Source organism: Macrobrachium nipponense, chromosome 2 (assembly GCF_015104395.2).
Source record: "Macrobrachium nipponense isolate FS-2020 chromosome 2, ASM1510439v2, whole genome shotgun sequence".
Taxonomy (NCBI): Eukaryota; Metazoa; Arthropoda; class Malacostraca; order Decapoda; family Palaemonidae; genus Macrobrachium; species Macrobrachium nipponense.
Window position 1 is genome coordinate 125,791,345 of NC_087201.1, and position 15,056 is coordinate 125,806,400.

The 15,056-nt window shown below is 39.3% G+C and overlaps 1 protein-coding gene and 1 long non-coding RNA gene across 3 annotated transcripts in view; one reads left to right on the forward strand and one right to left on the reverse strand.

Moving 5' to 3' along the window:
• The window catches only part of LOC135220975 (synaptosomal-associated protein 29-like), a 181,961-nt gene that overhangs the window by 1,438 nt on the left and 165,467 nt on the right, over positions 1-15,056 (forward strand). The window contains exon 2 of the mRNA XM_064258662.1: positions 10,319-10,440. Within this exon, the coding sequence (XP_064114732.1) occupies positions 10,319-10,440 (122 nt within the window). The remainder of the gene's footprint in view (positions 1-10,318; positions 10,441-15,056) is intronic.
• LOC135220976 (uncharacterized) lies at positions 11,853-12,543 on the reverse strand. 2 transcript variants are annotated; one of them, XR_010315839.1, is made up of 2 exons: positions 12,404-12,543; positions 11,853-12,014 (listed from the first exon to the last, which is right to left on the reverse strand). It is a non-coding gene; the product is annotated as an uncharacterized LOC135220976 (long non-coding RNA). The 2 variants fall into 2 exon arrangements; XR_010315840.1 differs by having other exon boundaries at positions 11,853-12,210.

A 15,056-nucleotide genomic window follows, 5' to 3' on the forward strand; every position in this document is an offset into this window, starting at 1 on the left:
AGATGTGTATTTCTGGTGATAGAAGTTCACTCTCGACGTGGTTCGGAAGTCACGTAAAGCCGTTGGTCCCGTTGCTGAATAACCACTGGTTCCATGCAATGTAAAAACACCATACAAACTAACATACCCACACACAAATTGTGAATATGATTTTCAGACTATGATATCTATTTCCAGTATCTGTTTTGTGAGATTTGGGTATTTCTATATAAGCATTCTGCATCGTTCATCCCCGTGAATACTATACTTAAAATTCTTGTTCAGGAGTAAAACTGCATAGAAAAACTGAAATTGCCATAGTCTAGGCCGCCGCGGACTAGTAATATAGATCTACCGATATTTGTTTTTTACTCGTGAATGGGGCAAACCACAGTAATTTCTACCACAGTTTTTTGTGTTTCTCTTGTAAAATTTTACAAGTTGCCAGAACTGAAGTCAATAGGTACATATTTACTTAGTAGTACGTTTGATAGTTTTATGCGTGTTCAACCATTTTTACATTTATTTCCATCAGCTCATTTGTCATTGCCACAGTGTACATTATTATGATACCAAGGTTTTTGTTTGGGGAAAAACAAAAAGGTGAAGGATGAATTGTATGCATGGTTTTCAATTGGACACAACTTGACTTGCTTGCTACTACTAACTTAACATGATTTTGGATGCTGGGATCCCCCACTCCTTTCACCTGTCCAGACATGACCTGATCTGACTTGGAGTTTCAAGAATTAAAATGTGAAATAAAGGTATAGTTTAACCTAATTTAATCTAGGATGCTAGGTTCTACTTGACAGGGTAAACCCTTCCAGTTTCACATGTCTTCGATTACTGTAAAGCTTTTGACAGTGGTGTATACAAAGATACATCCTTCTTTGAACATAAGATTATTTAACATTATACTGTACAGTACCAGTAGTTGTCACAGTTCTATCTGGAAGTGTATTATGTATCTATGAGGTGCAGGAGACCAGTGGGTTATCCTATAGCATTTCTGCTAAAAATGTTTAAAAATAATTAAAGACATCATAAACTCTCGGATTCACATTTCAGTGCAGATTTCAATTATAAGGTTGTGTTAAAACGACGCAATGGTTGGATTACTGGGAAAAGATAAAAGGGAGGATCAGAGAAAGTGAAGGTTTTTTTTCCATTCCTGGATACTTATTTCTGTATTAAGAAATGTATTATTTTCTTTGGATTGAGGTGGCATTTTTGGATGTCTGCACCATTTTTCAATCCTTCATTCAATGGCAGGACAGGACATTAGGTATGTAGCTACGTAGTCCATGTAGCCTTTGATTGAAAAATAGTATACATATTGAGAGACCTTGATAGATTTGCTACTAATTTATTGAACTGGAATATAGAGTAATGTGGAATATGTAATCGTAATTTTCAGTATTAAGAAAAATTATAGTACATTAGTGATATTCAACTTTTATCATATTTTGAGATGAAGAGTAGCCGCCAGGTGTTTAGTATACTATAAGTATTTGATAAACTTTTATAGGGGTTTATCTCCATTGATGGATGGAACTATATGAAAAGTTTTTAGTGCTTTCGATGTAAAGGAATGGTTCTTTGGACATTCAGAAATAACTAAATTCTGAAGTGGCATTCAAGATGTGTTGATTAGAACCTCATCAAAGCCATTTGGGTAGCTATGGCCAAACTTAATGGAAATGCAAAATACATCATGCAAAAGTGGTCTGGGGATATTTGAGACTAGTGATTACTTAGTGACTATAGGTCTTGACAGAATGTACTAGCTAATACTATAGGAATAGTATGTCTAGGTTTAGGCCTATGTATTACATAGCAATATACTGTACAATATTTAGGTTATATATGTGATAAGAGGAGTTTTTGAATTTTTTTTAGATTTTCTTGTCTGAAGACTTATTATTTCAGAGATATTATGTTAAAATTTAATTCAATATACATTTTCACTGTGTTTTTTGTTAAAATTTAAAGCTTTTACTTTAAAGTACATATGTGGTATTTTCTGATGGTGGAATGTATTAGAGCTGTATCGGATATCTGCACATTATCTTCATTTTTTTAGAAATTGCATCTGCATTCACAATTTCTTAACATCCACATTAGCATTGCAAGTAGCATCCGCATCCGTAATTTGAGAAAGCAGATATGCAGATATTACACCCTACTCTCAATGTTCAATAGTTCACACTCGTACATTGTAGCTAAAAGTAGATTTTTTTTTTTTTTTTTTTTTTTGCTTTTTGGTAAATTTAGCTTTTTGTTCATGAAACTTACCTGTCAGATATATATATAGCTGTATTTTTCCGAATCCGACAGAAATTTAAACACTTACGACACACGCAGTGGGAGTCAGGTGGTTAGTACCCATTCCCGCCGCTGGGAGGCGGGTATCAGGAATCATTCCCATTTTCTATTCATAATTTTTCTGTCGCCGGTGCTGAAAACACCTGTTTTCAGTACCTCCGTCTTAGGATTTTGGAAACTTCATTGCCGCTAAGTATCCTAATTGTCTTTTGATTTATTCACTTGGATTTGTGGCTAGGCATACGCTATCTTAAATTGATTTGAATTTGATTCATTTTTGCATAAAATATCTGAATCTAGTTAGGCTAGTTTCAGACGGGGTTCCTTTTGTCTGCAAAGATAGGGTGTGGTGGGCTACCGTAAGCTTCGGTAGATTCGCACTTGGTATGACGAGGGGTATGGGTCTTGCTTCTTTGTTGAGATTTGTCATGTAAGGAGTGTGAGACTTTGTCTATTCCGTAAGGAAGACGTATGATTCGTATGTACGCAATTAATCAGTAAACATGTCTAATTCCGTAAGGAAGACGTATGATTCGTATGTACGCAATTAATCAGTAACAAACAGTCAGGTAGTGAAACCTGCTAACCTTCCTGTAGACTTTATTTTGCATAACCCTGTAGTATGGCCTACGGGCTATGTATATGTCTACGAGAGGTGCTCGCTCTCCTTCATTGCTGTGAAGTGCTACTTCTGTAATTGTTACTCCTAACCCTGCAGTGTTGCCTTCTTGGGCCCTAAGCAGTGTCTGTAGAGAAATTGCCCTTTCTCTGATACTCCTTCGATTCGTAACTTAGAATCGAAAGTGCTTGCTTTAGAGAGTAAAAGTGAAGTGCAGAAGTGCAGTGATACCCCTTGTGTAGTGGAGGGTGCGTCAGATCGGCCTCGTTCGCCTCTAGGCCGGGACCTCTGCTTGACTCCCAGAACCAGTGAGAGAGCAGTCGAAAGCCGAAGGAGGGTTACGAGGAACCCCCACCGATCTGGCGTGCCTTCGGCAGTTTCTGATGAAAATCCCCAGACTGCCCTAAGTGCGTGCACGTGCACGAATCCTGAAGGATTGCTTCTCGGTCCTCCAGAAGCGTCCTCCCCCGCCCGCGCAGGGGTTTGGAGCTTTTCGGATGGACTGCGCGCCCTCTAAAATAGGAAGCTTTATAGAAAGAAGTACTGCTTCACGTTCCTCTCTCTCTCTCTCTCTCTCGTTATGCGTTTCAGTGAGAAGTAAGAAGGCGAACGTCGCCTGAACTCATGTCCGTCTTTCCACCGAGAATACGTAAAAGAAGTCATAGTAGCAGTAAGCTTTTGAGAGCGGACGCCCAAGCCAGGGGCGCGTGCACGCCAAGCGCAGCTGCCAAGGGTGGACGCCGAGGACGTGCGTGCCAGTGGATGCCGAGCCGAGCGTGCGCGCCAGGGTGGAAAGAGACCCGAGCGCGGCTCCAATGGAACGCCGAGCGCGCTCCAGTGGACGCCGAGCGCGCTCCCGCAGTGGGACGCCGAGCGGTGCACCAGCGCACGCCAGGTGTGTCGCCTGGCTGAACGTTTCTGTTGAACTCTTCAAGCTCTTGTTTCAGATTTGGGCTTTTACCTCTACCTTCGATGATACCTTCTACCTCACCTGCAAAGAATGTGAAGTAGGCAGTGCTTCGGAGTAAGCTTAAAGTGAACTGACAACTTCTTCGAAACCCAGCAAGACATCGGTTTTCGTGAATTCAAGAGGTCTCTGTCAATTAATATTGCTTTTCGCATAGGTGATGGAGTTAAGGAAAGCTCAAGGGAAGTTCTCGTTTGCTCTACCGCAAGCTTTGCCATTCTGCCATAAATTTAAGTTGCCACTACCGCAGTCAAGACTTTGCGATAAGGCAGTTACGGGTTATAAAGGCTCGATGTCCTGCACGTCAGGACTCTCGGCAACGTTCAGTAGGATTCTTGCAAAGGCACTCATCAAAAGTACGCTCTTCAGGAAAGCGCAAGACAGGACTGCCTTTGCCATACTGCCAATAAATTTTAAGCTTTAGCAGGCATTAGTTGTGATACGGGAGAGGAAGCTGGTTGGAGAGTTTTCTTCCTCTTCCCAGGATAATTTTGCCAGCTTTTTAGCCCATCTGAAAGGGCTTTTCAGATGATAGATTTTGTTAGTTCCTAGTCGGGACTACGCTGCCGAATTGAACATCGTCGTAATACCTGACGTAAGCCCAGTCTCTTAACAGGATTCTTGCCCCTTCCTCGTTTGAGACGGGAATCGGAAAATAAAAATGCTCGACTTCCTGGATTACGTTTTGTCAATTCAGTGACTTTCCCCCCATTGACAATTATACTATCGTTTTGTCAATAAGTGGGTATCCCCTCCCATTGACAAAATATCTCTTTGTCCCGTAAATGGGTTAGTTCTCATTGACAAACATCTCATTAACTTGATATTGCGTAAGCGAATTAAGCTTATTATTGACAAGATTCCGGAAACGAGCTCTCATTCGTCATTCGCAGACTCGTACAAGAAAATAGGGACTTGTAGACTACGTCAATGAACGCTTATGTCCAATAAACATAAGAAGCTTGAGCTGACTGCTTCGATTCTCCTAAGTTTTGTTCATGAAACTTGCCTGTCAGATATGTATGTAGCTGTATTTCCGAATTCAGCTATATATATGTCTGCCAGGTAAAGTAATGAACAAACTTATTGTGATATAATTTCATATTTTGCCTTGCGTTATTTTATTTCTGGTTGGTTCAAGTCTTATACGCTTGCTGTAGTTACCTCTTCGGATGGCAACCGAGAGGTCTATGGTCCATTTTAAGGACATTAATCGTTACTCCCTGCAGCCTTCCAGGAGTTTCCGATTTATCTTTTACCGTTGTATGGTGTGTTCTGACGACACAAACGCATCTATATATTTAGCGTTTTCTGTTTCGCTTAAATATACCAGCTTGAGAGTCTCTTTATGCTAAAAAAATTAACGAACCTTTTCTTCATAGAATAGGGGGGTTAGCTGGCAACCCAGGCATAAAGTTAAGAGACGGACGATGACGGACGATCGTTAAGCTTGCTGCTGTCACTGTCCTCTGACTCCTCTCCTCCAGTCCAAACGAGCCAGTACCAACTCGTTCGCTGTCATGCGCTGTAGGTTAAGTCTCTCTCTCCTGCGGGATTGACTGACTAACCGTATCTCTGTGCTGGCAGTTACGTCTCTCTCTCTCCTGCGGGATTGACTGACGAACTGTATCTCTGCCCTACAATCACGGATTTTAGCCTAAGATTGAGGGGATTTCTTACATGAATGAATAAACATTGCATTCGTTTGGCCTTAATATGTTCTACAGAGATATCTTACTCCTTTCGGTGCTCGTTACCGCACGGCATTTAGGACTACGAGCTTCTACCACAACATTGCACTATTATATGCTCTCTTGCTTAGGCAAAGCGCAGCCTTATTAGGGAAGTAAACATACTGTGTGAGGGAATGGATGAGCTTGCTGGGGACCATTTCCTTCCTAAAGAAGTTTGTTTCCCTGAATAGACTGCAAATTCAGACCTCTACAGTTTTTTCCTACCGGGAAAACTGAAATTTTTATTAAAGATCTAGGAATGATTCTGAACATCTCTCGGTGCGTTAAGTATCTCTTGAGGTGATAGAAAGAAGTTGCCGGACATCTGGAGAGGGTTTCAGATGTCCTGGATCATAATCTGAAAGAAGTGGAAGCAATTCAGTCGTCCCTCCAGTCCTCGAAACGAGTTTTTGGAACCATGGTCCATATCAACTCTGATCTTCCACAGCTCTCTCATATCTTAGGAAGTATCTTCTCTCGGTCCCGGTTCGGGTTTACGAGAAAGAGCCTATTATAACAACAGGCGTAGAATGGAACGATCCTTTAGAAGGTTCGTTACAGGATTGCAAAAGTCCGTTCGAATCGTCTCGATCGAAGGCAGCAACTACTGACTTCCGAGTGGAATCTTTCTTTAGAAGTATGTTGAGAGTTGTGGAGACTTTAGGGACGTCCTTCATTCATCTCTTCGCTAGGTTGAGGACGAAGAGGCTTCTTCTTCTCTGCTCCCTTTTTCTCGATCCGGGAGCGGTAACATTAAACGCCATCCTATGATATTGAACGGGGAGGGATGATGTTTAGTCTCTTTTCCCCTTTTTCAATCACTTAGGAAATGTAATAAGATGATTTATATCATCACAGGGAGCGACAATGACGCTAATCGCCCCATGTTGGCCTTCAAGACCGTAGATTCACAGAGGTCACGGTCCATTTCCAAGGACCTTTTTCCGCAAGGAAGATTCGGTCTCCTTTAACACGAAAGGTACCTATAACCTCTCCGCTCTGAGTCTGACTACGTTCAGACTATCGAGATGTTGACAGCAATAAGATTGCAGTCTTCCCTTTCCGTTTGAAGAATGGGATAAGCTGGCAGTCACAACTATTAAAGAATACGCAAATATGTTGTTGACGGCCTTTGGGCTCAGAGATTTGCTTCTGTCAAACAAACAAAGCCCTTCACGATCTTTGAGTTCTGTGAAATCTCGAAACTCGCTCACCATCTACTTTTTGTCTCACCTGTTTTCTCGGAGTCAGACACTCTGCGAGATCAGGAGACATATAGTAGCCCTGAGTTTCTTGTTGACGAAGTCGGTTGCGTTTATCACCCCCGATGATCGTTTAACATGAGACCAGGTTGGACTGTCAGGCATTCGTCCTTCGGGACTGAAGCGCCTTTTTTTGCTCCTCGCTCCTTTCTCCTGGCACCAGAAGCTCGAGTTCAGGAGTGGCTCAGGAGTTGATTCGCTAACGACGTTGGGTTGCGTTGATACACCCCTCAAGGTTTGCTTAGCTTGAATCGCCCAGGCAGTCCAAACACTCATCCTTCAGCGAAGAAATAGTGCCTTATGGTCTTCAGGGTACAGCCTTGCTGTCCTTGATTCGTCTGACTGGTCAACTGGTCGGTCACCTGACGTTAGTACAGACGGACTGACTGTGCATGTACAGATCGAAGCTTTCAATATGGAACTTAGACATAGTCTGAAGTTCTTGATGTCAAAGCATTCGAACATCTCCTACCTGTTAACTTCTTGCATGTGATCAGGAAGGCATTTTTCTAACCACCCTAGATACGACAAAGAGGGTTAGTGAGATTTTAAGCCATCGTCACAAGTTTTGGCTTTAGAGAACACAAGCGGTGTGCTCTCTAAGCTTTTCGTTATGGCCTAAGAATGGAAAACCCGTTTTGTCCTTGGGCCAGGAGCTTGGAAGCAAGGATGGCACAAGTTAGTGGGCAGGAGCCAGAGAGAGTCCTGTGCCCTGTCAGGTCTCTCAAGTTTTATCTACATAAAACTCAAGAAAGTCGAAGTCGTACGGACAATCTGCAGTGTTCCGAAAAGACCAGACTTGCCCATATCGAAGAACACCCTGGCTTTATTGTTAAGGAGGTCTTTCAAAAAAGCTCCTTCTTTGTGTTTGCACAAAGATTTGAAATCTTTTGATTTGAATGCTCACGAGGTGAGGGCGCGGCCTCGGAAGCATTTCAACAGAAGCATGGCACTCAGCAACATCCTGAGTACCATGTTTTAGCGAAGCAACTCTGTGTTAAATTCACACTCCCTGCGAGATGTTGAATGAAAAGTGGCATATGAGATCTGCTGCTCGCTAGGGCCATACGTGTCTGCAGACACAATCTTGGGGGCAAGAAGTACCACTCATCCTATCCTGTAGAAAATGGTTAGGAAGAGCTCTTAATTTAGTAGTTGAGTCGCCGACAACGGTGACTTCTTAACTCTTAAGCCTTAGTTAACACACCTTAACTTTGGCTAGGTGGGTCAGGTGGTGATATATATTTTTATATATATATTTATTTTACTTCTTAGCCCTCATGGTATGGTCAATATGGTCTAGTCACGTCGTGGTCTCGCCCCTGTTGACAGATCATCTGGAGTGCACCAGCTATATAGGTCTCTACCTCGCTGGCAACAACTCTAGTAGCACAAGCAGACTTACGCGGCAGTAACCACGAAGTCAGCTATGCTAACAGGTAAGGAATCAAGATATCAATTATCTGCATATATATGTTTCCTAAAATCTTCTATTCTGTCTACTCCCACCACCAAAGGTGGGATTCAGCTATATATATATCTGACAGGTAAGTTTCATGAACAAAATGATATTGTAATGATACAATTAAGTTTGTTCATACTTACCTGGCAGATATATATAATCAAGTACCCACCCACCTCCCCTCAGGAGACAGTGGAAATAAAAATTATGAATAGAAAATGGGAATGATTCCTGATACCCGCCTCCCAGCGGCGGGAATGGGTACTAACCACCTGACTCCCACTGCGTGTGTCGTAAGTGTTTAAATTTCTGTCGGATTCGGAAAAATACAGCTATATATATATCTGCCAGGTAAGTATGAACAAACTTAATTGTATCATTACAATATCATTTTTGTTTTATTATACAGAATACATGATACACAGTTACACATTTCATACAGTATATACTTTATTATTAGTGCTGTTATAGCATATTTGTTTTAGTAATGTCATGTAATTTACAGTAGGTGTGGTATTATATTTTTTAGGAAACTCTCTCTCTCTCTCTCTCTCTCTCTCTCTCTCTCTCTCTCTCTCTCTCTCTTCTCTCTCTCTCTCGCTCTCTCTCTCTCATTTCTCTCTCTCTCTATCTCTCTTCTCTCTCCTCTCCTTGCAAAAAATGACTTTGAGTTTTGTTCCACTTTTCATGCAATGAGCATGAAATAACCTTGTGCCAAGACAACTAAAATGTTTGTGTATGTATTGCTGTTACTCTGTATGTTCATATGAAAGTGTACAGACACATACATGAGTATCACTTATTTTTCTACTTTCAATTAGTACATCAAATATTATGTGGTAACATAATTTTGAATTAATTGGCTGAAAATCATCTTTAACAATTAAATACAGCATATCTAAATTATTTAGGTTTACAAAGTATGCACATCCGTGAGGGTATGGTCACCAAATATCTCCATCTGCAAATTTAAAAAGATTGATATCTGCATCTGCAAATTTGAAATATTGATATCTGCATCCTCATCAACATCTGCAAATCCCATTTTCAGATATCTGATACATCTCTGGAATGTATCCACTGGAAAAGCTGTACGTAGTTATATTGTGTTCTTCTCTGAAACTTTATAAATACAGGCAGCCCCCAGTTAATGGCGGGTGTTCCATTCCCTGGCGATGCCACTAACAGAAAATCACCGCTTGGCAAAAATCTGTGATAACAGTACTAAAACCTGCTTAGCGGCACCATTAACCGGATTTTGACGCCACTAACCAGATTTTGACGCCACTAACCAGGGATCGGCGGAGAAAATCCAGTTAACAGCGTCACTAGACAAGCGCCATAAAACCGGATCGCTGTTAACCGATGCTTCTGTGAAAGGGGGCTGCCTTTAGTTGTCTTAATGATACAAGTTACGATTTTGTTAGAGAATTAACACCAGATTTTGAAATTGTCACCATTATTCAAACTGAGATAACAGTATCAGTGAAGACGCTCTTGTAATAATAGTCAGTACTATTGTACAGTATCATCACATGATACCTTAACTAGAAAAGTATCCACTAATTTTCCTTTGCAGGCAGTCGTGAGAACTTATAAAAAAGATTTTCTTAAGTGATTTAATTACAGTTAATTATGTCATCTTTGAAGGAGACTTTTAGTTACAGTAGTTTGTGTATTTTAAGAGGTTTGAATTACTGAAAGCATCTTCACTGATTAGCATAGCTGGTAATTGATGTATGTCATTTTTTTTTTTAGTGAATTGAAATTATTGTAAAAACAGAGAGTTATGGTATGACTTAATATCCATAAGTTTTTTCATGTTTAATCATACACACTTATTTTACACTGGATGTGTGATAGACTTTGCAGTAATTTTACTATGTTAATTGTTTATTGTACAACTATGTATAAGAAGTTTGTATTAAATTTAAAACTCCTTGTTAACTGGATTTTAACTTATTGCAGAGTTCCTGAACACATCTAGTGCTGCTTATTTGGCAGCTGATAAGTTACCTCCTGGGCCTGAGCAACGGGCTGCTCAGGAAGCTGAAATAAGACGGCAAGAGTTACTGCAGCAGATGAGACAGGTTAATTATTAGTGACTAGTTTACTTGACTGGTTTACTTTTAAGGTGATAAAATAGTCTTTGATGATCACAACAGACATGCTTGTTAATGTTCTTGTTGTATCCTTGTTTCACTCAAAAAGTAAAAGAAAAATCATTCAATGTCAAAACCTTTTAATCTGTACAAAAATGCCTTGCCAGAAGTCATTGTATATAGATATAAGAATTCTGTAATCATTGTACTATCAGAAAGGGACTCTCTAGGGAGAGTCCCCTACTAAATCACAGAGTTTCATACAATCAACTTACCTGTCAGATATATACATAGCTAAGACTCCGTCGTCCCCGACAGAAATTCAAATTTCGCGGCACACACTGCGGGTAGGTCAGGTGATCTACCGTCCTGCCCTGGGTGGCAGGATTAGGAACCATTCCCGTTTTCTATTCATATTTTTTCTGTCGCTTGGAATGTAAACAACGTTTGCAGTTCCTCCTGACTTGAGTTTTGGATTTCATCGCCATCGATCTTCTGGGCTATCTTTTGCAGGGAAGTACTGGATCTTTGGTTCGGCATACGCATATTAATTTGTTTTAATAACTTTGGCTTCGAAAATTTCGAAGAATTGTTTACGTGTAACTACCGAACTTTTTGGTAGACACTCACATAGTTTGCAAGAAGGAAAATTTTAATATTTATTCATAATAACGTGTAGTAAATGTTAGAATTGATTGAGCTAACTTCCTTCTTGAGGAAGTCAGGAATAGAATTAGTTACGCTTCCTTTAGAAGTTTTTATAGCTCTCGTACTAACGAGCAGTTAGAGCATTAACAATACTAGTTGTGTTGTATCCTCATCTCCTTCTTACTTCACAGAATCTTCAAATTCATATTGCAATTTGAAGACAAAGGAATGTAGCTCAAAATACGAGCTATTGAAAGGTAAGAAGTGATTTTAGTGTTAGTGCAGTGGAGGGTGCGTTCTGATCGGCTCTGTTTCGCTCCCAGGCCTAGACCTCTTCCAAGCTCACATACCCAGAGGAGAAGGAAAGTCGAAAGCCTTACGGAGGTTATGGAGAATCCCCACCGATCAGGCGTCCCCTCGGCAGGATCTGTAGAACGTCCCAGACTGCCAAGTTCGCCATTGGAAAGGCGTCCTAATTAGTATAGGGTGCGACCGATCGGCTCTGTCTCGCTCTCAGGCCTAGACCTCTTCCAAGCTCACAAGCCCAGAGGAGAAGGAAAGTCGAAAGCCTTACGGAGGTTATGGAGAATCCCCACCGATCGGGCGTTCCCTCGGCAGGATCTGTAAAACGTCCCAGACTGCCAGGGATAGCCATTGGAAATTTCAAAAACTTTATAGAAAAACCAAGAGCTTTACACAAGAGTTGCTCGTAACCTTGAATGCTTTCTTTCACAGTTAAATAAAAACACAAATTCTTTAAAATTATTTATTCGTATGAAAGTTAAGATTACGAAATGGCATAGATACAACTCCGATGGCTGAAGTCCTGTTCCCAATCGCTAATCATAAATAGACAACTATTGCTTGTGGTGGAAAGACCTTCACTCATGGAAATTTTTGAAAACCTATGGATTCTGAAAACAACAACAACAGACTATCATTATCGAGTCCAACAATATTTAATAAATTAAAGACTATCCTCATGAAAAAAAATTGTGTATATCATTGACACTTAACACTGAAATTACCTAAATCAGTTGCGTGAAAGAACAAGAAATTGAATCAGTGTCTTCCACTAAACCACTGTCCTCCTTAACAATTAGCAACTGCCTAAAAATCAAAAGAGTAATTACACAAATGGTAATAACAAAGTTCCAATAAATATACACCTTTATAGATAGCAAAATAAACACAAGAATCCATAGAAAATTTACAGGTTCTGAAAGCGTGGTATTAATTAAGAAAAATTAAAAACACCCCCTACCTAAGCTTTACCATACGCCACAAATCGTAGGAAACTTACTGGGCAGGAAAGGTTCAACCATTGACTCCATAGAAGTGTTGACGTTGGCTTCAAAGACGACGACGGAAGAGGCAGAGACAGGTGGGTCGGCAAGAAACGTTACATAGTTAATGTAGATGCTTCTTCAATTATAAAAAGCATTCTCTTTTGGCGAGGGAGTAGAGTTCACCAGTTATCTTCAAAAGGTTATCCAGTGGTTCCAAGTTGGAACCTGAGCTTGAACTGCTTTTTCTGCTTCGTTGCGGGTCGAGGTAGACATTTTTTTCTCCTCCAAGAATCGCGAAATGCAAAGGCCGTCGTCCTTCCATAAAAAATCAAGGATGAGGAGGACGAACTGAAACAGGTAAAAGAGCCAGCAGAGCCATCTAGGTGTTGCGCAATCCTTTAAACTCCCATGTTCCTTTTTAGAATTTGCTTAGTATGGCACGGGGGTTTAAAGGACTACTTTAATAGGCAAATAAATAAATTTTCTATAAAATCTTAAACACTCCAAACAAGGGATTCAAATTCAAAGAATTTGAATAAATCAAATTAAGTAAATCAATAAAGTAACCCATAAACAAATCATACCTTATAAAATTTTGAAAAAAGCTTCAAATATTCAGTTCAACAATTTAAACAATTAATTTTCATCTTTTAACATAAATTTAGTTTTCTGTATACTCGCAAGGGCCGTTTTTCTTTGTGGTCTTTTCCCAAAGACTTCTTCAGAGCTATCCTTATTTGAGAGTATATCAGAACTGTCATTATCCAAGGTAATAGTATTCGGTTTCAAGAGTGGAATTATTGACGACACATGTCTTCTTACCAATTCTCTGGAACCACCCTTAAGAAGTTCTACTTCAGTAACTTCATCTAATTCATTAATTTTAATTTTCTTTACAACAGCCATCGGATAATTAGAAGGCTTCGTATTAATTTCCTTAATCAGTACAATGTCTCCAATCTCAGGTTTTTTATGATCCATTGGTTTATAACGACTTTTCTCATTAGTTGCTTGATATATCAAATTAGTTAAAAATTCAAAATTATATTTTTCAATCAAGTTACTTTTCACTTTCAGGAGTTTATGGTATTTATTTCTGATCTCATCTACAGGATTATCAATGCTCCATTCCAAGTCTCCTTCTGAAAGTTGTAAATTTGGAATGATGTTAATGGAAGCCAAACTATATCCATGTATCAACATTTCTGGTGTGATAGCCTCTGGTACATCAAGAGCATCTCTTAAGCTTTCCTTGAAAGCTATAGGACGTCTATTAATTAGGTGAACAGCTTGTTCAATAATAAATTCAAATTCCCTGTATTCTAAAACATAATTCTTGACAGCACTATGAATCAGTTTTTTACACATTTTAACACAAATTTCTACAAGGCCACCCAATTTTTTACATCCCTTTGGATATTGTTCAAACCTTAACCTTTTAATGTTATTTTCATCAAAGTAACTTTGAAGTTCAGGATCGTTCAAAAAGTCTGCTACAATATTCCCACCAGCAACCAATTGTGAACCAAGATCTGACAAAATCAACTCTGGAATTCCATATTGAAAACAATGAAGTTGAAGGGATCTCAAATATTCTTTTGTAGTTAAATAATCACAAATTTTCAAATTAATGGCCCTAGACCAAAGACAAGATAAACACAAGATCCAAACTTTGGAAGTTTTACCATGAATTTTTATATTGAAAGGTCCAAAATGATCAACAAACACATACCTAAATGGTATTGAGGGAGGATCTATCCTAAAATCTCTGTATGCGTTCTGATTTGTTTTTATCGTCCTAGCTGTAGCTTTCTTGCACAAAACACATTCCTTAATTACCTTTTTCACTGCAGAAAAATACTGAGGAATCCAAAACCTTTTACGCATTTCAGACAGTACTGCATACAAGCCAGAATGCAACATTTTTTCATGCAAATCTTCTATGATAAGCTTAGTTAACCTACTTTTCTTATGCAATAGGATAGGAAAGTGCACGAGTTTATTAGGTTTCCACTTACCCACTTTACTTCTAACCCTTAAAATTGAACAGTTATCTTTATAAATATTAAGTTGCAAAACGATATTTGGAATATCTCTGACATTCTTACGGTTACCTTCAAAATAACGACAAACTTCTGGGTAGCAAATGCTCTGTTCTTTTTGAATAACAATGTTAAAAGCTTTCAAATAAAGATTGGGTCTTGAGTCTGAGCTTAAATTCCTTCTGGCTTTAATTCGCTCTTTCAAATTCCATATAAATTTTAGAACAAGCATATAAATCTTCATTAACTTTGAAAATTTGGACACTTCATTCAAATCAATTAAATGCTCACTTTGAATTGAAAGGGAAACATTAGTTGTGTCAGAAGTATTTAGTGAGTAGTTTGTTACTTTCTGACCTGCCGTAGGATTAGGAACTATTACATCAAAATTATCATTATTTCCATTTTCTTCACTAATTCCTGTTCTTAGAAATTTTGGCCCTGAAAAGTAGTTAGTTCTTTTTAGTACCTTATAGGATATGCACCTAGTGATACAATCAGCTGGATTTAGTATTCCACTTATGAAACTAAACTTAACAGGGTGCTTATTACAAAGCCTCTGAAGGAGCTCTAACCTGTTCAATATAAATACACTTTTCTTGTTCATTTTATCCAGTGTATTAAC